The 24977-nt window shown below is 39.7% G+C and overlaps 1 protein-coding gene across 4 annotated transcripts in view; it reads left to right on the forward strand.

Moving 5' to 3' along the window:
• GRHL1 (grainyhead like transcription factor 1) overlaps window positions 1-24977 on the forward strand; it is a 218292-nt gene that overhangs the window by 187616 nt on the left and 5699 nt on the right. For all 4 annotated transcript variants that reach the window (XM_033938889.1, XM_033938886.1, XM_033938888.1 and 1 more), the window contains exon 15: window positions 19187-19251. In XM_033938889.1, coding sequence (XP_033794780.1) covers window positions 19187-19251 — 65 coding nt within the window. The remainder of the gene's footprint in view (window positions 1-19186; window positions 19252-24977) is intronic.

Raw genomic sequence — 24977 nt, forward strand, 5'->3', positions numbered from 1 at the left:
AAAATTTTGGGGTCCTGTTTTTTGCAGACACTGGGGCTGATTCTCTAAATGGATGTCCTAATTGCAGGCGGCAGTACGTGTCCTACCACTGTCTGGCAACCAGTCGGGATGCACATTAAAAAAAAAAACCCATGAGGCAGGTCGCCTACACTGTAGGCATTTGTTGCAGGTGCAGGGAGACACCTAGGGACACTTAAGTTCGCCCAAGGCTGGATGTGGGCGTGGTTTTACCCAGAAGTGGCCTTAGGCAAACTTAAGCAGCTCTAGGCATCTTCCTAGGGCCATGACAGACGCCTGAAATGTAGGCCATCATAATGCTAGCCTACATATCTAAAGTTTAAAGTAGAAAGTGGCAAGGGAATCTCCAATCAGCTGAGTGGCTGCAGCAGGGGACCCCCCGAGAAGTAGCCCAAAATTGGCAGGAGGGATGCCCACTCCTTCTTGCTGCCAACCCCTCCCCCCCATCGCAATTGGCAAGAGGGATGCCCATTCCCTCCTGCCAACACCCCCTGAAGCAGCAACAACCCTCCAACAGCCGACACCCCCCCCAAACATCAAGGCCCCCACCCTGGCATCCCAGAACATCAAGGCCCCCATCCCAACAACCCCACTCCTCCGTACCTTTTGTAATAAAGTCCGGCTGGAGGGATGCTTACTCCCTCCGACCAGCAGGCCCGCCTCTTCAAAATAGTGGGCCTTCCCCTTCCCAGTGCATCCCATAGGAAGAGCCTTAGGTACCTGAGCCAATCAGGGCCCTAGGCCTCCTTCCCAGTGTATCATCTAGGATGCACTGGGAGTGGCCTAAGACTCCAATTGGCCAGATAACCTAAGGCTACTCCGAGTGGCATATCATTTGAAAAGAATATTTAGAGTTATAGCCCATCTATTCTCACTGACTGCTACCTATGAAATTGCATTTGCCAGTTCTGCCTCAATGCTTTGGAATACACTACCAATTGAAATAAAAACTGAATCTTCCTATATCATAATTTAAAAACTGCAAAAAAACTGGCTTTTCAGTCAGACTTGCAATACTTGAACACCATATCATTTTGGTCAAAAACACACATTTTTTTTTTCTTTTCTCTCTTTTTAAATATTGTTAACCACTTTGATATAATTTGATGCAATCTGTGGTATATCAAGTCACTATAAATTTGAAAATAAATCAACGGATTTTAAAAAAAGCCCTTAAAGAATAAATATCAGAAAATTACAAAACAAAAATTGTACTCTGAAATTAAAGAAAAAGGCACCGGGGCTTAACAGATGGGGCAAGTTTTCCTTTGAGATACCCATGTAATGGGGGGCGTGGCTTAGCGCGAGCACGGATGGAGGTGTGATCCTGAAGCTCCTCACCATCCAGGCAATGAAATAAAGAAAAAAATTATTTTTCCTTCAAATAATTGTATAAAAAGTATATATAAGGAAAGCTGAATAAAAGATACAAAACAAAATCCTAAATTGCGGTATTTGAAGAAGGGTATGTGCAGACAGGAGACGGAAAAGCGGAGAGCCGTTTGAGCTGACGGTTACACAGAATTGAATACAGCGCTGAGGTATATGTTTATATTCTGATCAGATAAAATAAAGAAGCTGATGAGAGTCGGTGAAAGCAGTCTGTGTTTTCGGAGGTTTTAGAGAGGCTTGAAAGCAGTGCTGAGACTGAGAGACGAACGGGAACTGAAACTGGAAAAAAAAAAAAAGCTGATGAGAGTCGGTAAGCAGAGAGCTGTCAGTGTCGACGATTTCAAGAGACTATAAGATATATGTTTGATTGAGAAAATGTAAAGAATGGATATGTTCTGACAAAATATAACTAAAGAAAAAAAAAAGCTGAATTGATATATTTGAAGCATGATTTGTGCTGATGAGAGTCGGGAAGACATAGAACCGTTTGTGCTGGCGGTTTATTGAAGTTTGAATGCTGAAACCGCGTGGTAGATGTGATTGAACAGTTTGGCGAAATAGGGAAAAAAAAAAGAGGAGAAAAGTTTTTATTCTGAATAAATATATACTGAAACAGAAAAAAAAGAGGAAGCTGTTAAAAGTCAGGAAAGCTGAGAACTGTCTGTATTTCAACTGATTCGAGAGACTTTGGAGCAGTACTGATGCTGATGAATGTGAAAGACCAGATAATTAGATTGTGATCCGATCAAATATAACCAAAAATAGATAACCTGAATTGCGGCAGTTGAAGTGAGATAAGTGCGGACAAGAAACGGGAAGGCAGAGAACCATTTGTGATTTTGGCGGTTTCATTGAACTTGAATGCAGCGTTGAAACCACGAAGTACAAGTGAAAGATCAGTTTGATTGGAAAAATTGTGAAAAAGGAATTTGTGTTCTGACCAGCTATATTGAACAAAAAAAAAAAAAAAAAAAGATTATTCTCTGATAAAAAAGGGGATTAAAAAAAATTGAGAGAGAGGAGGACTTGCATTTTCTCTCAGAAATTGGGTGCTGAAGCACTGAAGACAAATAAATGTCAGCTTACTAATAATAAACAAATACTGAATTGAATATCACTTTCCTCTGACAAAGCTGCGATTGGGCTTGTGAGAGAGGAGACAGAGAAAAGGTTCAACGGAACTTTAAAAAATTGAAACAGCAAGACATTGAGGAATTTGAGAGACGCTAAAAAAAAACAGAAGAAAATTGCTTAAAGTTGGTCAAAATAGGAAAAATAACTCTAAAAAAGTGTTGCTCTCCTTAATCAGAGCTGCGATTGGGCTTGTAAGAGGAGGGAAAAAAAAAAAAAAGAGTTCCCCTACATCATTGAAAAAGTGAAAGTGAGAAAAGAATTTTCAAACTAACATAGGTAAAGGAAAAAGAAAAGAGCATAAAAAGAAAAAAAAAATTTCTAATTCAAATATATAACAAAATCTTGGAAGAAAAGAGATTAAAAACCTAAGAATACCAAATCTAAAAGATTTAAATACAAGAAATAATAATAACCAAGAAAAAGAGAACAATAACATGGCAAGTACCAGACAAAACAAAAATGAGGTTGGTACATCTGCAAAAAGACAGAAACAAGAACAAATAACACCAAGCAAGATACCACTTCCTATCGAAGAATCAGACACATTAAGCAAAGCTGAAGTCATGGAAGAATTAAAACAAATCAAACAAATGCTGAAAGAAACTATTACTAATATGTCTGAAATGAAAGAAGAAATTTTAAATATACATAGACAAATGGAAGTTAACAACAAAAGAACAACTGAACTAGAATCAAAAATGGAAACTATAGAATGTGAATCAAAAAGATGTAAAAACGACAACCTGGAATTAAATAAATTAAAAGATCAACTGGAGGATTACGAGAATAGAGGAAGAAGAAAGAACATCAAACTCTTTGGAATACAAGAAAATTTAGAGGGAAAAAATACTATCCTTTTCCTTGAAAATTTAATTCCAAAAATTCTACAATTAGACTTGAAACAACCAATTGAAATTGAAAGGGCGCATAGAATCCCAATAAAAAATCTAGAAAATAAAAACAGACCAAGACCAATCATTTTCAAAATGTTGAGATACCAACAAGCACTAGAGATACTAAATGCTGCAAAAAAAGATAAAAACTTAAATTATAAAGGATCAAGATTATGGTTTTTACCAGACTTCGCCAAAAACACAGCAACTAAAAGGAAAAGACTACTAGACATGAGACCTCTACTCAAAGAAAAAGGATTTAAATATGGTCTATACTACCCGGCGAAAATGAGAGTGTCATCTGGAGACAAGTCTATATATTTTGAGGATCCCGAAAAACTAAAAGAGTTTCTTTCTAAACCAGAACCTATGATATATTAACATAATATATTAAGAAGATTTTGAAGACTCTATGAAAAATTAGGAAATATAACATATCGAAATATTTGAAGAAATGGAGGAAAACAATACAAAGAAAAGACAATAATAATTATATGAAAGAAAGAACAGAATATATGAAAATTATTAAATAATACACTGCATATAAGTTTAAAATAATTATATGTTGAAATCATAATACTAAGGAAATACAAATTAACATATTGTTAAATGGAAAATGATACATCAATAAAATGTTATGGAAAATGATTAAATAAATATAAAAGATCAATATAGATAGATAGAAGGGAAATTTGTTTAAACAATTAAATATTGATTGCCTGGAATGGGGAGAATGTTAGGATTATAGTTCCAATGTGTATCCTTAAGCAGCCAATGTATTGGGTGGGAAAGGGAGGGATAAGAAGAATATTTATTAGAATATTTAAGGGAGATACATTAGGGTTAAATATGTGTGTCATGGGGAAAATTTTTTGGTTATTAAATATGAAAGAGGAGAGGAAGAATAAGATAATGAAAAGTATTAAAATATATAATGTCTTTTAAAATATATTCTATTAATGTCAATGGCCTGAATCACGTAATTAAAAGGAAAAAAATATTAACATTTTTAAAAAAACAAAATGCAGATATTTACTGTCTGCAAGAGACCCATCTTAATATGAAGGAATCACAGAAATTATCAGGTGGATGGATAAAAGAATGTTTTTTTGCTCCAGCAGTGGGTAAAAAAGCAGGGGTTGCAATCCTTATAAATAAAAAATGTATGGCCAATATAAAGGTAAAAAATTCAGATCCACATGGAAGATGGATACATATCGATATAGGTATGGGAAATGATACCCTGACGTTATTTAATATATATGCCCCTAATTCGAATCAATCAGAATTTTTCAAAAAGCTACAAAATATGTTATTACCACTGGCTGCCTCTAATTTAGTGGTGGCTGGAGATTTTAATGCTGTAATGGATCCATTATTGGATAAAAAACCAGGTAAAAATATTAAATCTTTAGGTCTAGATAATTTAGTTAGTTCATGTGATTTGAAAGATATATGGCGTATTCTTCATTTTAATGATCAGGAGTATTCATTTTGTTCACAGGTTCATAAATCATTTTCAAGAATAGATTATATTTTTGTTTCAACAAATAAAGTGCAACAAGTGATTAAAGCCTCCATTGATCCTATTATCATTTCGGATCATGCGGGAATATGGATAGAATTACAATTAGATCAATTAGAAAATAATAGACCTCTTTGGAGATTTGATAATGCATTGCTTGTGGATGACAAATTTTTGGAAAATTTTAAAACACAAATTAATGAATTTTTTCAAATAAATTTAGTGGAAGATACATCTATAGAGAATGTATGGGATGCATTTAAAGCAACTATGAGGGGTAATATCATATCATATTCAGCTTTTATTAGGAAACAAATTAAAAAACAATATATGGAATTAGAAAAAGAAATAAAAATATTAGAAGCTAAATTGATAAGTAAATGGGAATATGAAGTTTTACAAGCTCTTTTGAAAATAAAAGGTAAATATAATGAATTAACTTCAAAAATGATAAGAAAAGATTTGTTTTCCAAACAAACGGTGTATTATGGAAATTCAAATAAGGCGGGAAAATTATTAGCAAATTATCTTAAGGCAAAAAAAAGGAGAACTAATATTAATGGAATAAAAGATGATAATGGTATAATAACAAATCAAACAAATATAATATTAAAACAATTTTTAAATTTTTATAAGGATCTATATTCTTCCGAACCTTATTTGGAGAAACAAAAAGATGGAAAAAAATTTTTAGATTTAATAAATGGACCTAAGATTCCTGATCATATAAAACGAAGTTTAGAAGAACCTATATCATTAAAAGAATTAGAAACAGCATTGAGATCTCTTAGAGTTGGATCCGCTCCAGGTGGTGATGGTTACACAGTAGAATTTTATAAAACATTTCAAAATATCCTCTCCCCACATTTATTAAAATTATATCAGACACAACTTATAAAAGGTAATATAAAAGGTACTATGGCTGAATCAATAATAATTGTTTTACCTAAGCCAAATAAAGATCCTACTTTGGTTTCGAACTACAGACCTATATCTTTGATAAACGTTGATAATAAACTTTTGGCGAAAATTTTGGCTTTGAGATTAACCAAAGCTCTCCCACATATTATAGATATGCATCAAACGGGTTTCGTGGCTAAAAGACATTCCTCCAATAACTCTAGACTATTATTTCACATGCTAAACTTATCAAAAAAAATGGATGAACCGGCATTTACAGTTTCATTAGATGCCGAGAAAGCATTTGATAGGGTAGAATGGAATTTCATGTATCAGGCTTTAGAATGGTTTGGTATAGGTTCTGGATTTATACAAATGGTAAAAACATTGTATAGCTTCCCGATTGCAAGATTAAATATTAATAATAAGATATCTGATGGTTTTCAATTGCAGAGGGGAGTTAGACAAGGTTGTCCTTTATCTCCTTTGTTATTTGATGTTGTATTAGAACCCTTATTGTTAGCAATACAGCAAACGAGGGAGATACAAGGAATTCCATATTCAGATATGGAATATAAAATTTCGGCTTATGCTGATGATATTTTACTTTATTTGAGAAATCCAGAGTCTACCTTATCTTCTTTATTGGAATTAATTGATAAGTTTGGCAAATTTTCAGGTTATAAAATTAATTGGAATAAATCTGAAATTATACCCTTGAATGTTTACTGTGTAAAAGGATTATTTGATATTTTTCCATTCATATGGAAAGAAGAAGGATTTAAATATCTAGGCATTCAAGTTAAAAAAACAATTGAAGATACTGTAAAAGAAAATGAAAAATATGTATTAAAAAAAGTAACGGAGTTATGTGAACAATGGAACCCATTACATATATCTTGGTGGGGCAGAGTTCAAACTATTAAAATGATGATGTTGCCTGTGGTTTGCTACCAAATGAGTATGATACCTATTTATTTTCAGGGGTCCTTTTATAAGAAGCTTAATAGAATTTTAACAAAATTTCTTTGGCTTGGTAAAACACCTAGAATAGCTTTAGTAACCTTACAAAAATCAATTAAGGAGGGAGGGGTAAATTTTCCAAATTTCTATAGGTACCATCAAGCCTATATTCTACGTCAGGGTATGTATTGGATCCTCCCAGAACTTATAGATAATGCACCTGATTGGTTATATTTGGAATGGCGCCTTATGTTTCCCCTAAATTTAGTTCATTTACCAAGTATTAATATACCTAAAAGATACAGAGAAAATAAAATAATAATGGATACTTGGAAAACATTGAGATTTATTGATAAATTAACACCCATCCCAATATATAAATCAACTAATCAATCCATATGGATAAACTCCAAGATCAAAATTGGCGGAGCTCAAATCCTTTGGAAGAACTGGATTATTGCAGGAATTAGATCTCTAGATGATATTATTTCAGAAGGTAAACTGCTGGATTTTTCACAATTGCAACATAGATTTGGTCTTAATAAAACACAAAGTTTTAAATGGTTGCAATTGAAGCAGGCCATTCAGGTTGGGTTCCCTGAATGGAAATCATTAAACAATCAATATAGTTTAAAGTTCTTATGCTTTAAAGCAGACTTCCTAGGACATCAAGCCGCATTGTGGTATAAATTAATATCTGGATATTTGAATAAAAAACCAAAAAATGGTCTAAGAGACATTTGGAGCATTGAGATTAAACATCAAATTACTGCATCTCAATGGCCACTAATTTGGTCTTGGAGAATGAGATGTACAGTGTCAGCATCTATGAGACAAACTTGGTTCTTTTTATTACATAGAGCTTTTTGGACCCCTACACGTTTGCAAAAATTAGATAGTTCTAAGTCCAATAAATGCTGGCACTGTAATCTAGAACCAGGGACATTAGATCATTTATTATATCATTGTCCTTATATTAAAATATTTTGGAATTCAATTTGGCCACAAATTAATAAATTAATGGAAAATCATATTGCAATATCATATGATACAATTTTATTTGGAACAATGATGAGAAAAAAAAGTCAAATTTCACCAGAAAATAATAAACTTTTATTAATTATGACAGGGGTTGCCATTCAACATATAACTAACAATTGGAAAAATTACAACAACCTAAACTACACATTTTGGTGGAATACAATATGCCATGTTTTTAAAATGGAAAGAACAATAGCAGTACAAAAGGGGACATATAATAAATTTATAAAAATATGGGGGCCATTGACAAAATACTGCAATGATTAAATAATAGAATACTTTTTCTTCTTTTCTTCTTTTAGAGATTTTTTTTTTTTATGACACACATATAGGGGGGATAAGGAAAACAATTTATATATAATATATTATAATATATGATACAAAATGTAACAAATGATTAAAAAATAATAGAAGGGTGGGGGGAGGGAAAATGAATAAAATTTATCTAGAATATATTGTAGTAAATATAAATATGTTATTGAATAATATCAATTGTATTCCAATATGTTGTATACTTTTATAAAATTTGAAAATATTATATTAAAGCAATAAAAGGGTGGGGGGAGGGTGAAGGGGAAAATCAAATTCAGACATACATTGTGTTAGATATAAAAGTGATACCATGCATATATCAAATGTATTTTATTATTATGTACACTTTTTGTAAAATTGGAAAATAAAAATATAATGGAAAAAAAAAAAAAAGAGATACCCATGTAATCCACTATAATAAAACTCTTACGCACATGCGCATTTCAATCTCCGTGCTCCCATGCTTCCATGCCGCACATGTGCAGTGCCTGCCTCAGCTGATTTCCTGCCCCGATATCCAATGCCAGCTGACTTTCTGCCTTCTGACGCCGCTGCCACTGCCGGGATGCCTCTTCTTTTCACCCCTGGACCAGCAGCGGTAGCAACCGCAGCCGCAGTTTCATCAAGCAGCTGCGGGGCATTTGCTAGGCTGGCCCACTTCGATAATGCGAGGTGGGCTGGCCTAGCAAAAGCCTCAAGGCTGCCCGGCCTAGCGGATGCTGGACAGGGAGCAGGGAAGGGAGAAAGGGGTACTACTGGTCAGGGGGGGAGGTAAAAGTAAGGAAGAAGAGCTACTGCTGGACAGGGGGAGCAGTGAATGGATGCTGTTGGACAGGGGGGAGGTAAAAGGAATGGAGAAGGGCTACTGCTGGACAGGGGGAGCAGAGAAGGGGTGCTGATGGACAGGGGGGAGGTAAAAATGGGAGAATGGCTACTGCTGGACAGGGGGGAGCAAGGAAGGGGTGCTACTGGACAGGGGGAAGGTAAAAGTAAGGAAGAAGGGCTACTGCTGGACAGGGGGAGCAGGGAAGGGGTGCTGCTGGACAGGGGGGAGGTAAAGAATGGGAGAATGGCTACTGCTGGACAGGGGGAGCAAGGAAGGGGTGCTACTGGACAGGGGGATGTAAAAGGAAGGGAGAAGGGCTACTGCAGGACAGGGGGAGCAGGGAAGGGGTACTGCTGGACAGGGGGGGTAAAAGGAAGGGAGAAGGGCTACTTCTGGACAGGGGAAGCAGGGAAAGGGTGCTGCTGAATAGAGGGGAAAGACAGACAGACAGGGGGCCAGGGAGAGAAACAGAAAGAAAGACAGGCAGGCATGGGGCAGGGAGAGAGATAAAAAGAAAGACAGATGGGGGAGAGAGACAGACAGAAAGAAAGACAGACAGGGGCAGGGAGAGAGACAGAAAGAAAGACACACATACAGGGGGCCAGAGAGAGAGAAAGAAAGAATGAAAGGGGGCAGTGAGAGAGAAAGACAGACAGACAGAAAGAAAGAAAGAAATGCCTAAGTCTACACATCTATTCTAGCACCCGTTAATGTAACGGGCTAAAAAACTAGTCTAATATAATAATGTTAATTATGTATTTTTTTGAACTGTTTCAGGTATCAGGTTGTTTTTTTTAATAAATTCCTGGAGATAAGGCTGTGCATGCTCAATCCGATTTAGGGTCCTCATCAATGCTCCCTTTAAGGCAGGGGCGTCAAAGTCCCTCCTCGAGGGCCGCAATCCAATCGGATTTTCAGGATTTCCCCAATGAATATGCATGAGATCTATTTGCATGCACTGCTTTCATTATATGCTAATAGATCTCAGGCATATTCATTGGGGAAATCCTGAAAGCCCGACTGAATTGTGGTTCTCAAGGAGGGACTTTGATACCCCTGCTCTAAGGCTTGGCTGGATTTGTGCAAATTTTTTCTCATGTGAATTAAAAGTTCCCTAATCAAAATTTTTCGTGTGAGGAACAAGTTCTAAAAACTAACAATTTTCCAGATTTGCAAGTATTTTTGTGAGTGACCATATAAAATCTGTGAGCAACGTTCCTAAGAATGTATGAGCAATTTGCTCATGTGCTCAGCTTAGAGGGAACATAGGTTCATGATACCTTCTTATAAGAGAATGTTGCATTTGGGAGTTAGTCATGCTAAAAGTCTGTTTCTTAATTTTAATTTGCCCAATTTTTAATACTCCTATTATATTACTCCACTCCCATATTGTGGACTTTAATGCTATTATTCTAAATATTTACTAAACTAAAACTAAACTGAACCTTGGGTTTGTATACCGCATCTTCTCCACAGTCGTAGAGCTCGGCATGGTTTACAGGAGTTGGGATAGAAAGGAACTCCAATGGGATTATAGGAATAAGTAAGAAGAGAGTTTAGAGGGGCTTAGTGTACCAGAGAGGGAAGGAAAAGTTACATTTTTGAGAATAGCCAAGTTTTCAGATGCTTATGGAAAAGTTGGAGGGAGCTCAGGTTATGAAGCGGGGAGGTAAGATTATTCCAGAGCTCAGTGATTCTGAAGGGAAGGGAAGTCCCTAGTTTTCCAACATGGGATATACCTTTTAATGAGGGAAAGGATAATTTTAATTTTTGGGTGGATCTGGTGGAATTAGGATTTAAGGAATTCCAAGATAGTGGAATAAAAGGAGGAAGGATGCCGTGTAGGATCTTGAAGGTTAGGCAGGCACATTTAAAGTGGACCCTGGAAATTACTGGAAGCTAGTGAAGCTTGGAGAGGAGTGGTGAGACATGGTCAAATTTACTTTTTGCGAAGATAAGCTTAGCTGCTGTATTCTGAATCAGCTGGAGTCTATGGAGGCTAATGTACATATAAATGTGAGCACATAGATTATAGAACTTCCCTTTTTTGGGAGGTTGCGAGGTAGTAGATTTAGGAGTAATGTTAGGAAATTATTTTTCACAGAGAGGGTGGTTGATACCTGGAATGCCCTCCCAAGGGAGGTGGTGGAGAAGAAAACGGTGACAGAATTCAAAAAATCATGGGATGAGCACATTGGAGCTCTAATTAGAAAATGAATGACATTAATTGAAGAACATGGGCCTGTACTAGGCAGACTTGCACAGTCCCGTATGAGGAACAACTGGGTAAGTTGCAGCTGTACTCACTCGAGGAACGCAGAGAGAGGGGAGACATGATCAAGACGTTCAAATATGTCACGGGCCGTATCAAGGTGGAAGAGATCTCTTTTTCCTCAAAGGACCCATGGCAACAAGAGGGCATCTGTTGAAAATCAGGGGTGGGAAATTTCATGGCGACACCAGAAAATATTTCTTCACCGAAAGGGTGGTTGACCGCTGGAATAATCTTCCACAACAGGTAATTGAGGCCAGCAGCGTTCCATATTTTAAGAAAAGATGAGATTGGCATGTGGGATCTCTTCATGGAGATAGTTAGGGGGTGGGCCATTAGTGTGGGCAGACTAGATGGGCCGTGGCCCTTTTCTGCCGTCATTTTCTATGTTTCTATATAGCAATTTGGTTTATGATGGACTGGGGAAGGCTTCGATGGAAACTCCAATAATTTTGAACATGAGGAAGGTGTTGGTGGACTTTTACGATCTGTATCCCGCAAATGATGTGATGGTTTGGATAGGCTGGAGTAAGCTTCGATGGCAGCTGTAGTAGTTGGAACCCAAGGTATCAAGCTTTAACAGTAACTCCAGTAGTTCCAGTTAGACTTCTACAATCTAGCACCCAGTAATATCAAAGAAAAAAGATGATTCATTACGCATAAATATTTTATAATGAGTGTAACTGTTGGGCAGGCTGGATGGACTATTCTACTATCATTTACTATGTTACTATCTGGAGGTCAACCTGGCTTATGTAGCAGAAGACCTTGTCAGAACTTCTGCAAGAGGCATGGTAGTAGCTGTTTTTGCTAGATGCCTTTTAAGTCTCAGAAATTCATCTGCAGGCATTTACCATAGCACACTATCTATTAGGGATAAATTGCTGTTTGGAGATGATCTTGAGAAGTTGGTTAAGGACTTGGGAAGCTCAAGCTGCAAAGATTACCTGAGGTAAACCTAAATCTTCCTCACATCACACTTCAGAGATTTCCAGGTTTCACTAAATACAGGCTGGGACATTCTGAATCATTTCAGTAATCCTGTTTTCAAACACATCAATTTTCCTTTCAGAGTGACAAAAAGGCATAATCCAAGGATTTCTCTCTTTGTCAAGGAATGGACCCAAGCCACTTCCGTCCAGTGGGTCTTGGAGGTGATAACTTACAGATTAGAATTTGTCCACCCTCTCAAAATCTTATTCCTGGTGTCACCTTATCATGCTCCTGAAAAGGTAATAACAATGCAAACCACATTCCAGAACATCCTAGACCTTGGAGCAGTGGTACCAGTTCCAGACATTAAGTGGAGCGTGAGGAGATATTTCATCTATTTCATTATTCCAAAAAAAGAAGGCACTTTGTGACCTATACCTAGTCCATCCTGGCCTCCCTAGGGAACCTCCTACACAACCTCAAACTCAAATCTTTCATCTATGCAGACGACATCACAATAGCCATCCCACTAACCAATTTCTCACAAGAACTACTCAACTACATTACAAACATTCTCAACCAGATCGAACTCTGGATGCTATCTTTCAGACTGAAACTCAATCCCGACAAATCTAAATTCTTCCTAGCCACCCCCAAGGACAAAATCAAGGACACTACAATTCAACTAAAAGGACTAACTTTCCCCCTCGAACCCACCCTAAAGATACTGGGAGTCACTCTGGACAAAAATCTATCCTTAGAAAACCACACCGATCTCATGGCCAGGAAAAGCTTCTCCGTACTGTGGAAACTCCGCACCATAAAAAAATACTTCGACGACACCTCTTTTCGCCTACTTGTACAATCTTCCATCCTCAGCATCCTTGACTACTGCAACATCATTTACCTCAACGCCACAAAGAAAACCACCAGGAGACTAAAAATAATCCAAAATACCGCGGTGCATCTCATCTTCGGCCTAAAGAAATGGGAACACGTCACCCCCTTCTACCACCAACTTCACTGGCTGCCATTTGAATCTAGAGTCCTTTTTAAATTCGCATGCTTCTGCTACAAATCGGTAAATGGTTCAGCACCAAGTTACATCAATTCTCACTTCAGCCTCTACAACACAAACAAGAAATCCCGTAGAATTCAGCTGTTCGCCTTCCCGTCGCTAAAACTTTGCCATCTTAAAAGATTCCTAGACAAAACCTTCGCCTTCCAAGCAGCTAAGCTCAACCCATGGCTTGCACAAATGATACTCGAGGCCCCCACTTACCTCGGCTTCAGAAAATCACTCAAAACCTACCTATTCGGCAAACAAGACCCCTAACGACCCCCCCCCGCTTACATTACTACTCGCCCCCACGCCCTCCCCCCCCCGCTCTTCTCCTCTCCCTTAATAGCTTCTCTCTTCCCTATCTTCCCACCGCCCGTCATCCTCTGTCAAGTTTGGTTAACACCTGTTTATATCTGATAAATTGTCTATATCTGATAAACTGTTGTAAATCTGATAAACTGTTGTAAATCTACGTTAACACTTGTTTATATCTGATAAATTGTGTATATCTGATAAATTGTTTATATCTGATAAATTGTTGTAAATCTGCGTGTCAACGCAGATACTACTTTAATTGATGTAAACCGCCTAGAACTCACCGGGTATGGCGGTATGTAAGAATAAAATTATTATTATTATTATACTGAATCTCAAGGCTGTAAATCTTACCTTGTGTGTTTTGAAACTTCAGAATGGGACCCTTAAGAGCAGTGATTGTAGCTGTTCATCTGGGAAAGTCCCTCAAGATTTGAATCTCAAGGAGATCTATCTGCATATTCCAATTTGGCTGTGGTTTTAGAGATTCTTAAGATTTGTGATTCTTGGGTCAGCACTTCCAGTTCAGGGCAATGCCTTTTGGGATTGCAACAGTGCCAAGAACTTTTTCCCAAAGTAATTGTTGTAGCAGCCTTTCTTTGAAGAGCGGGAATCAAATTAACTTTTATCTAGATCTAGATGACTCTGATCCAAGCCAATTTGCAGAAAGAGAGAGCAAGTGATGACCAGGGTTCTATGCATTTTGCAGCCCTTAGGATGGGTAGTCAATCTCAACAAATGCATCTTAATTCCAATTCAAGATCTAGACTATTTGGGAGCAAGATTCAACAACAAATTAAGGATGGTTTTGATTCAACCAAAGAGATTGGTGAAATTTCATTCTCAAATCAAATTGCTTTTGTCTCTGACAACTCCTCAAGCTTGGGATTATGTGAAAATGTTAGAATCAGTGTCGGCAGCCAAAGATCTATTTTCTTGAATTCACTTGAGATCTCTGTAGAGCTCTCTTCTCAGTCATTGGACAGCATTATTCAGAGTTACGAGTGTCATCTTCTTTGGATGTCATGAGGCAGGAGAAGCATTGAGTGGTGTCTCCTGTCAAGCAATCTTTGCTGCAGAATGAGTCATTGAGCCCATGACTGGCTGATGATGACAACAGATACAAATGTGGTTGGGGGGTGGTGCACTGTCAGGGAACATGGTCAACGCAAAGAAGTGTAAGGTGATGCATCTCGGCAGCAGAAATCCATGCAGAACATACACCTTGAATGGAGAAACACTAGCTACGACCTCAGAAGAACGGGACTTGGGAGTAATCATCAGTGCAGACATGAAGGCTGCCAAACAGGTAGAGAAGGCCTCATCCAAGGCAAGGCGAATGATGGGATGTATCAATAGAAGCTTTGTCAGCCGTAAACCTGAAGTCATAATGCCACTGTACAGAACCATGGTGAGACCTCATCTGGAGTACTGTGTGCAATTCTGGAGGCCACATTACCGTAAAGATGTACTTCGAGCTGAGTCAGTCCAGCAAATGGCCACTAGGATGGTCTCCGGACTCAAGGGTCTCTCATACGAGGAAAGACTGGGCAAGTTGCAGCTCTACTCTCTAGAGGAGCGCAGGGAGAGGGGTGACATGATTGAGACATTTAAGTACGTCACAGGTCGTATCGAGGTGGAAAACGACATATTCTTTCCTAAGGGACCTTCAGTCACAAGGGGGCACCCGCTCAAACTCAGAGGAGAGAGAAAGGGTGGTGGATCACTGGAACAAACTACCGGTGCAGGTGATCAAGGCCACTAGCGTGCTCGACTTTAAGAATAAATGGGACATCTACGTGGGATCTTTACGTGGGTCGAGCAACACTCTGACTTAGTGGGGTGGGTCAGTAGAGTGGGCAGACTTGATGGCCTATAGCCCTTTTCTGCCGTCATCTTTCTATGTTTCTATGGTCCAAATCCATGAATTCCTGATCCATGAACCTCTAAAGCTCAGAATTATTAATGCTCTGTAAGTTTTGTCCAGTATTGCAGGACAAAGCAGCTAGAATTTTCTCCAACAACATGATGATGATAGCATATATCAAAAAGCAGGGAAGCACCAAAAGTCTGGAGGTGATGCTTAAAGTGAGTCTAGTGCTTACTTGGATGGGACAACATTTAATAACAGTTTCAGTGGCTCAAATTGCAATATAGTCAGGTGAATTTTCTCAGCAGACACTCAATAGATAGTTTAAGTTTATTCAAGTTTTTGATAAAACGCTTATTCGAAGGTACAAAGCGTTGTACATGAAAAATTTAAAAATAACAAGGAGACAAACTGTAGACCAATTAGACATACATACATACATACAGGATGAGTGGGCACTCTCTCCTTCAGCCATTGCACTGATAACAGATCAGTGGGGCACACCAGTTCTCAACCTAATGTTAACAAAGGCCAATGTCAGAATTCTCTGCTTTTTCAGCTGAACAAAAGAGCCTGATTTTGAAGGCCTGGATGCATTGATTCAGACTTAGACTCAAGAAGTCTTTTTTATGTTTTTCAGCTGTTTCCAGATTATTTGATCGCTTTGGAAGTCCTAAAAAGCCACTAAGGCAGTGTTTCCCAAGTCGGTCTCATGAAATTGATTTGTATATACTGCCTCCATTATATGCAGACTTTCATGCATATCCATTTTGCATATCTTCAAAACCTGACTGGCAAGGGAATACCCAGGGAAACACTGCTCTTGGCGATCATTGTTAGCTTAAGGAGACAATATTATCTGCCTGTATTAAAGTTAATTCTACCAGAGGAGTTCCAGTCTCTTGGGCCATGTTGCATATTGTGGTTCCAGTAAATGTTTGTACGGCAACTATATGCTCATCTCTTTACACGTTTGCTAAGCATTATAGATTGGATTTGGAAAACGTGAGTAGAGGCTGTGTTTGAGACTTAAGTCTTTCAGGCAGGGAGTTCTGTTTCCTACTTACCTTAAAGACTGCTTTGATGTATCCCACAGGTTCTAGACTGGTCTGGTAAGGCCAACAAGGAAGAAAAGTCTTACCCAGTAATTTTCTTTCCTTTAGTACTACCAGACCAGCCAAAAATCCCACCTGAGTGAGTGCTGTACTCTTGTGTTTCTTGCTGTTTATTGAAGATTACAGTTTTTTCTCTCATTGTAAACTTTTTATTGGTTTTGTATTCTGCACAAGATCTTTATCTCGTAGGTTTACATGTGTTTTATTTTTTTCAATTTATTTTGTTTCAGATTGGTGAAGAATCATATTCTTTGTCTCCATTTTTTCAGTTACTGCCCCTTCTTTGTGGAATGCCCTCCCATTAGATGTTCGATTAGAGAACTCGCTTGGAAAATTTAAAACCAAGTTCAAAACTCTTCTCTTTAAAGATGCCTTTACTCTTTAGTACCAGCTTCCGCTTCTCAAACTTCTAATTTCTGTGAAGCTCTGAAACATCAAACGCTTCTTCTGAAGCGATCCCCTTCCTAATGTCTTACCACTCCCCTTTTACCTCCCCTTTTTTATTAATTTTACTTCAATGTATTTTAAACAACTTCTCCTTTCCCAACTTCCCTTTTGGCTCATGTACGTTAAGGTGAATTTGCCTAGTATTTTAATATATGACAAAATATTGTTTTTATTTACCCATTTTAACAGTTTTCTACAATTTTTTTTATATCGTACACTGTTTAGACATTTGTTTTGACAGACGGTATATCAAAAATGAACAAACTTGAAACTTGATTGCTTTGCTATTCAAAATACTAAAGATGTAAGGCAGCATGGTGCCGTTATAGACTAGAGCTCACAAGTCTTTGTTCTCTGTCTCCATCTATTAGTTGAAGGGCACAAACCTAAAGGATCTGGACTCATCTAGTAAAAAATACCAGATAAAAACTAATTTCTTCTTTTTACATTCTTTACAATCAGAAAGCCTTTATTATTAATTTTTATTATTTTCAATTTGAATTTCAAGTATTACACTTGTACAGAAAGCAAGAATAGAATAGATATCAAATACAATACAAATATAAATCCTAAGTTAACAAATATACTATTTATGCTCAAGTCCTCAAATTAAGATCCAAGAATTAAGAAAATTGGCGAAATTATAAGGAAAAATAATAATAATATTTAAGAAACTGAGAGCTATAGCAATGAGATGAGGTCATAATATCCAAATTATAGGGCTCAAAGATTATTGACATTCAGACGAGACATTGCCACGAAATTTGTCAGTGTAATGGTTCAAAAAACACATATTTAAGAGTACGGTAATACACAATACATTTACACGGGTGTCTCAAATAAAAAGTTGCCCCCAAAGATAAAACCCCAGGTTTCAGAAGAAGAAATTCACGGCGGCGCCTTTGCGTCTCCCGTGCCAAGTCTGGGAACATTTGTATTTTATAACCAAAAAAGCTTTTTTGTCTATTTTTAAAGTAAAGTTTTAACAACCATGTTTTATCAATTGGCAAAGCTAAAGTGATAATCATAGTGGCTGGTGATGCTAAATCCTTCTCAGATGTTTCTAAAATCTGTGAAATGTTTAAGGGTTCTTGATCTGAAGATTTTGCTTTTTGTTGTTGATTTTGTTCTTTATCAGGCAAATCATAAACCCGTGAAAATGGTGGTAGAAAGCCTTTATAAAATTACTGTAAAAGATAAATGGTAGTCTTGCTGCTCAACATTGGCTCCCTCTAGTTTACTGTTAAACTGTTCATGGAAAGCAAAACTGCTGTAAAGAAAACTGAGGTGATATAGCCACACTTTTAATGTGATTCTCTCTCTTGTGCCAAGGGGGAAAAAAAAGATATGCAACAATCCTAGAAATGTATCAGAGCAAACTGCAAGTTTCCATTCAACTTGTAAATTGAATATAAATCACAGATTAATATAAAATGGTCAAAAATATCTTTTGGAGGGATAGTCCTACATTTAGATTTTAAAAAAGAAAAAATATTTGCTTTGCCTTAAAACATTCCTCTTCCCTCCCCCAAGCAACTAATCTGTATGTTTTAGAGGAGTCTAGGCTACATCCTTCATTTCCAGAACACATTTCAATATGTTCTTAGAACCACATCTTAAAGTTGGTCATGATATACATCAAAATATTTGATGCACTTTTTAATATGAAATCCCAAAATGATTCTCTGGGTTGTCTGGGAATCTGCAGTGGCAGTGTTCATAGCCCATAGGAAGAGGGTCAGAGGAAATCAGTCCTTTCACAACAGCAACTCCTAGTAGCTGAAATTAAGGCCCATAATTTCATCTATCCAGAAAGAGCCCTGGTGTGTGGCCCCCGCTCAGGACCATCACCTCAATAATTGCACTAAAGTAAGTTGGGAGGAAATATGACATAGGGGAAAAATGCACAGAGAGTTGTAAATAAAGACTTGTGTTAAAAGATCCCAGTCCTGGTTAGAATCCAGTTGGAAGTACAAAGGAGCAGGAGGAAATTGTCAGGCCAAAAAAGTGCAAACCTGGAGAAAATGATGAGGCACTGAGATTTTGTCTGGCGTTAAGATTTCCTTCAGTTTGTGAGGCAGAGAAGTTATTTGTTGATACAATATTTGATAAAGCAGAATTAGGTAAGCATTATGATCTCTTATTGATAAACATTTTTATATCCTAGGTCTCAGAAAAATATGGTGTCCCTATGGATAAAATAGGAAAAGTCTTCAAAAAATGCAAAAAAGGGTAAGAGGAGATTGGATTTTTCTTGTTGATAATATGCCCCTATACAGTACACCTTGAACATTTCTAGAGATCAGTACAGTAGTGGTCCAAGACTAGGCCTGGTGATAAAGGAAACATCATGCAGGGGGATATTGTGTTTCAGAGGTGATGCCTCCTGCTACAGTGCAAAGTTAGAGCAATTCTTGTTGTCTGAAGACCTCTGCCTGTGGCATTGATGCACTTTGGCCACTTCAAAGGAAAACACTATGCAAGAAGTCTAAAAAGGAACTAGCATTCTTAAGAAAAGAGTGAGATAAGTGTGGAAAATGAAGCAAATGTAACCCCTTGCTGCTTACAATCAGTTTGTTGGGCGCCCCAGTGGTGCTAAATATCTTTCAAGCACTAAAGTCACACTCAGAACTGAATTGTGGTTCCCTTGAAAGTTATTTATGTGTGCCATATAACAGAAAAAAATATTAAGGGGCTCATAAGAATAATAAAAAAAAGTTGAAAATCCGGCCTAAGTCGTACTTGGATGATCAAAAGGCCAGGTCGTCCAAGTACGTATCTAAAACCAGCTTAGGCCTTTTCACTGCCTCTGTACACCCAGAGCAAAAATGGGCTGGTGGGGTTAGGGGGGATTGGGCATCTCTCCTGCTGCGATGTGTCAGGGGGGTCACGGTGGTGGCGGCAGGAGAGATTAGGCATATCTCCTGCTGCAATCATTGTGGTGGGGGGGGGATGGTTCCACAATTCTCTAACTGGCATTGTTTATGACAGACGCCGGTTAGAGAATCATGCTTTTAGGCAAAAGACTGGCTTCTCCTTCGCCTAAAAGATCTTGTTTTGGGCATTTGGGACTTGGGTGATTTTTTGGTTGGAAATGTGTTGTAAGCATTGTGGGACCGGGATCCTGGCGAGGCCTAGTAACTCCACAGAATCCCAGTCTTGGCTCGAGCGTAACCGTGGTGGGCCACAGCTGGCCTGGTGCCTCCCATAAACTGCACACCACACTGGCCGGGTTTTTGTCCAAATATATCACTTTTATTTATCCACAAGAAAAGTTTCAAACAAAAAGGGTCAAAATTTGGCATTCAAAGTAAAAACCCAAAACATTCCAATTTTCTCTTGTTCTGCTTTCTTTCTCTCATGTGCCAGTTCTTTTCACTGCACCCCTTTAGTGCTGGCCAATTTAAGTTCACAAATTGAGAACATAAAATACAGTTCCTGTTAGGTATTATTTCCACAAGCAGTGCTAGAACCTTACCTGCCTTGGCAATAGTTAGGCTACCTGGTTCTAGGCACTAATTAGGCTTCTGGTAGATTTGAGTGGCAGTTCCTTTTTCCTAGGAGCAGAGGGACTTGTACTCCCACAGGTGTGGCCACTGTTCCACTTATCTAACCCAACAGTAAATTCAGCAGCTTCCAGCCCAGGTTGAAAACAGGATACAAAATCCTTCACAAAACATACAACTCAAAAAGGAAGAAACAAAAACAAAAACCCTTTTACCAAGGAAAAAGGACATTCAGGTTTTCCTAAACCTATTCCCATTCCATAGGGTGTTCTTCCCCAGACATAGCATTACTCTCTAACCAGTCCATGTCACAAACCTCAGATTGTGCTTCAAGGTTTTGCATTTCCCTATCCTGGTGAGAACTTCTGAAGGCTGGCCAAAAGTTAGCTGCTGTAGCTGGTTTCCTTCTCAGCTTCCCCTGAGCTTCCAGTCCCAGCTGTCCCTCCTCTCTCACTGACGAGGGAACTTCAGAAAAAGGGAGACTCGGCACATAACCACGCCCCCTCACAGCAGCTTTAGCTAATTCCTTAAAGAGCCCTGTCCTTCCCGTTCCAGCCTGAGCTCTGTGAGCTATTAAAGGGACAGGCTCTCTCTTAACCTTGTGCTCAGGATTTTCCCTATATTCAGGATATTTCTTCTCCTTAGTCCCTGGCACATTATCAATGCTTCCCTGCTCTTTTCCCTGGGCTTTTCCCTGGGCTTTATTAGGACTAGCCAGATCCCTGTCACATTCCCCCACCCTCAAAATCTTACCCCGGGTAAGAGAAGGATTCTGTGACGATAGTTCCGACAGACGCGAGAGAGTGTCTACATTGGTATGCAGCTTCCCTGGCCTGTGAATCACCTGGAATCGGTATCCCTGTAAAGCTAAATACCATCGCGTGAGCCTAGTATATTGCGGTGAGACCCTTCTTTTTTCTTCTACCCCTATTGGTCATGGAAATCGGTGGCCCTGTTTGAAAATCATCAGGCCAATTGAGAATAGGGTACTCCGAACTTTCAGCAAAACCCCCTTCTCCTAACTCCTCTGGGTGTTCTAGCCCCTCAATCCTCTCTGTCAGAGCCCCAAGAGAATCTTTTAATTCCCCTATTTTCATCTTCTCTAGAGTCTCCACTCTGTGAGCTAGAGCCCCCACTCCTGTTTGGATTTTCTCTAGGCCAGCCTGGATTTCCCTCAGCCGGGTATTTTGTTGCTCCCTAGTCTCCTGTTCCATGGTCCACCGTTGGCACACTTCAGCCACCTGCCCCCCCTTTCGCTCAGTATCCTTTTGTAAGGACGCTACTTGTTGCGCTAACATTTCTGCTTGGGGACAGGCTCCTGATTTCTCTCTGAATTGTTCTTTTAGGGCCTGAACCTGTTCTCGCAGGACCTGAGATGCTTCCTGTAATTGCACAAAGTTCCTCTGGCATTCCTCAGTACCTTCCTTAAGTAACCTTAAGGCCTGCTGACTCCCTGGGTCAGAAGAAGGATACTCCTGGGCTCTATCCCCGTCCTCTTCCTGTTCCCCAGCCTCACGCTCCTTCCTCCACTGGGAAAATTGTTCTATTTCTTTCTGTAGGGCCCGTACTTGTTCCTGTAATGGTCCTAGCTGCCTAGCCTCAACCTCTCCCAGGGAACCCCCTTCCACCTCCTTCCTTACTTCTTCAGGTGCACCTCCCTGCATACCCGAAGAGCCAAATCCGTTTTCACCCCGAAGTGTTGGGGATAAATGAGGCCATTCTTGCAAACGGGGTTTACATAATCGTTCACATACTAACTGAGCTACCTTGTCCCCCGCCTGTATAGAAAAGGGTTCAGTGCCAAAATTAAATAACAGGACTGAGAGATTACCCCTATAATCAGGATCGATAACTCCCGCCCCTACATGAATCGCATGACGGAGCGCTAAGCCCGATCGCGGGGCAACCCGTAAATACGTCCCTGGTGGAGGTGACACTTGGAGATCGGTTTGTACTAAGCTTCTACCTCCAGGAGGAATCACTTCCTTCTGAACGGCATACACATCATATCCCGCTGCGCCCTCATAAGCTTGTGTAGGTGCTCTAGCCTGGGCAGACATACGCGCATACCGCAAAACAGGCTGTTTGCTCTCCCTTCGTGCTTGCTGTTTATAACGTTGGTGGATTGTTCTAGCTCCCATAACTACCTGTGGGTCAGGTCTCTCCCTCCTCTGGGGTCTTGATATCTTTTTACCCCCTATTCCAAGTCCCCTAGAGAGATCAGGCCAGTCTCTGCCCAACAGTAGCGTAAAAGGCGCATCTTTAATTACCGCCACTAGCAGAGAGTGCCTTCTGCCTTCATATTCAACTGTGAGCCAATGCTGCGGGCAAGATTTCGTAATCCCATGAACACACATAATAGTCGCCGGTGTCTGACTTTGATAGGGATTTTTATTTCCCCGTATCTTTTGCCAATATGTGCTTGATATCAGGGTCTGATCTGCTCCTGAATCTAACAGAGCCCATACCGGGTGTCCCTCCAGAGTCACATTAAGGAGATACTGATTCCTCCGCCCAGTACCCCAAGTTGTTTGGGAACTAAATTCTTTCCGCACTCTACACTCTCTTTGTAAGTGTCCTACTTTTCCACATCTATAGCATATCACCTCCCTCTTAGGGCCCCCTCGCTTATTAGGCAAGGTTTTAGGCACTATCCCGGGAGCTGCTATTCGTCTGATCTCATTCTCCATATAAGCACCCTTTGAGGTTTTAGCCCCACTTTCTGTACCCGGGTAGGAAGCCGTGGCATCCATAAAGTGTTCTGTGGCTTCCACCACTTGTGCCAACTCATCTCCTCCCAGCTTCTTGACCCAGCCACGAACCATCTCTGGTAGTGCTTCAATAAACTGCTCCTTTAGGATCTCAGCGAATAATGCTTTAACGTCAGTTAAACAAGACTGTAGCCACCTCTCCACCATGCGTTGCAGGCGCTGCAGTAGTGTTTTAGGGCGCTCCCCTTCCAACATATGGGAACCCCGAAATTGCTGACGGTAATATTCTTTCGTGAGCCCTAAAGTTTCCAAAATGTGGGTCCTAACTTGGTTATAATTGGTAACATATTCAGGATTTAAAGTTTGGTATGCTGACAAAGCTTTCCCTGCCAGACAAGGTGCTAATCTTACGGCCCACTGGCTCTCTGGCCATCCAGCCGCCGTAGCAACACGCTCAAAAGTATTGAGAAAGTCATCAGCCGCATCCTGCGGACCCATTTTACATAGCGTTAGAAATTGTAAAGGTTGAGGTCCCACCAAACTCTGAACCCCAGCACCTGGCATACTTGCGTCCATAGGTGTCTGTCCACCCACAGGTCCTAGATTAGAAGTTCTGAACTGTGTTGAAAGTACTTTCACAAGTTCCTCATGACGGTGTTGTGCCGTCTCCTGGGTAGCTCTCCAGATTTCTTGGTTCGTACGAATCACCGCACGCAGGTCCTCAGTCAACTGTTGTCTCCCGGCATCCATCACCGCCGCCAACTGCTTGACATCCATCCTGAAATAAACCAAAAAGACAGGAACACCAAGTGCGGCTCCTTAAATCAGAGATTCTCCCTCCCTGGCTAAACTGGGAGACCACTTCCCTTTAGGAATCCTCTTCAGTTTCCCCCCTAGGTACCTCTTACCTCAGGGACTGAAGAGTCTACGCCTTTGGGATCTCAGGGCGTCCCAAAACCACAATCTTGTCGTTCCTCCGTCTCCTGGATCTGCACTCTCGCTCATTCACACCGCAAACTGCTGTTGTTCCCCCGTTGTGCTTCTCCACCGACTCCGCCCCAAGCGTTGTTTCCTCAGGAACATAAATCCTCTTAGCCAATAGTCGTTAGGTCCCAACAGACTGATCGATCCTCAGCAGAGTAGCAGGAGAGAAAAGAAAGCCATAACCAAAAAAAAAAAATTTTTCTGTGTCCACCTGGAGGCAGTATAATCCCCTCTGATACCACTTGTGGGACCGGGATCCTGGCGAGGCCTAGTAACTCCACAGAATCCCAGTCTTGGCTCGAGCGTAACCGTGGTGGGCCACAGCTGGCCTGGTGCCTCCCATAAACTGCACACCACACTGGCCGGGTTTTTGTCCAAATATATCACTTTTATTTATCCACAAGAAAAGTTTCAAACAAAAAGGGTCAAAATTTGGCATTCAAAGTAAAAACCCAAAACATTCCAATTTTCTCTTGTTCTGCTTTCTTTCTCTCATGTGCCAGTTCTTTTCACTGCACCCCTTTAGTGCTGGCCAATTTAAGTTCACAAATTGAGAACATAAAATACAGTTCCTGTTAGGTATTATTTCCACAAGCAGTGCTAGAACCTTACCTGCCTTGGCAATAGTTAGGCTACCTGGTTCTAGGCACTAATTAGGCTTCTGGTAGATTTGAGTGGCAGTTCCTTTTTCCTAGGAGCAGAGGGACTTGTACTCCCACAGGTGTGGCCACTGTTCCACTTATCTAACCCAACAGTA

Source organism: Geotrypetes seraphini, chromosome 3, assembly GCF_902459505.1.
Source record: "Geotrypetes seraphini chromosome 3, aGeoSer1.1, whole genome shotgun sequence".
NCBI classification, from domain to species: Eukaryota; Metazoa; Chordata; class Amphibia; order Gymnophiona; family Dermophiidae; genus Geotrypetes; species Geotrypetes seraphini.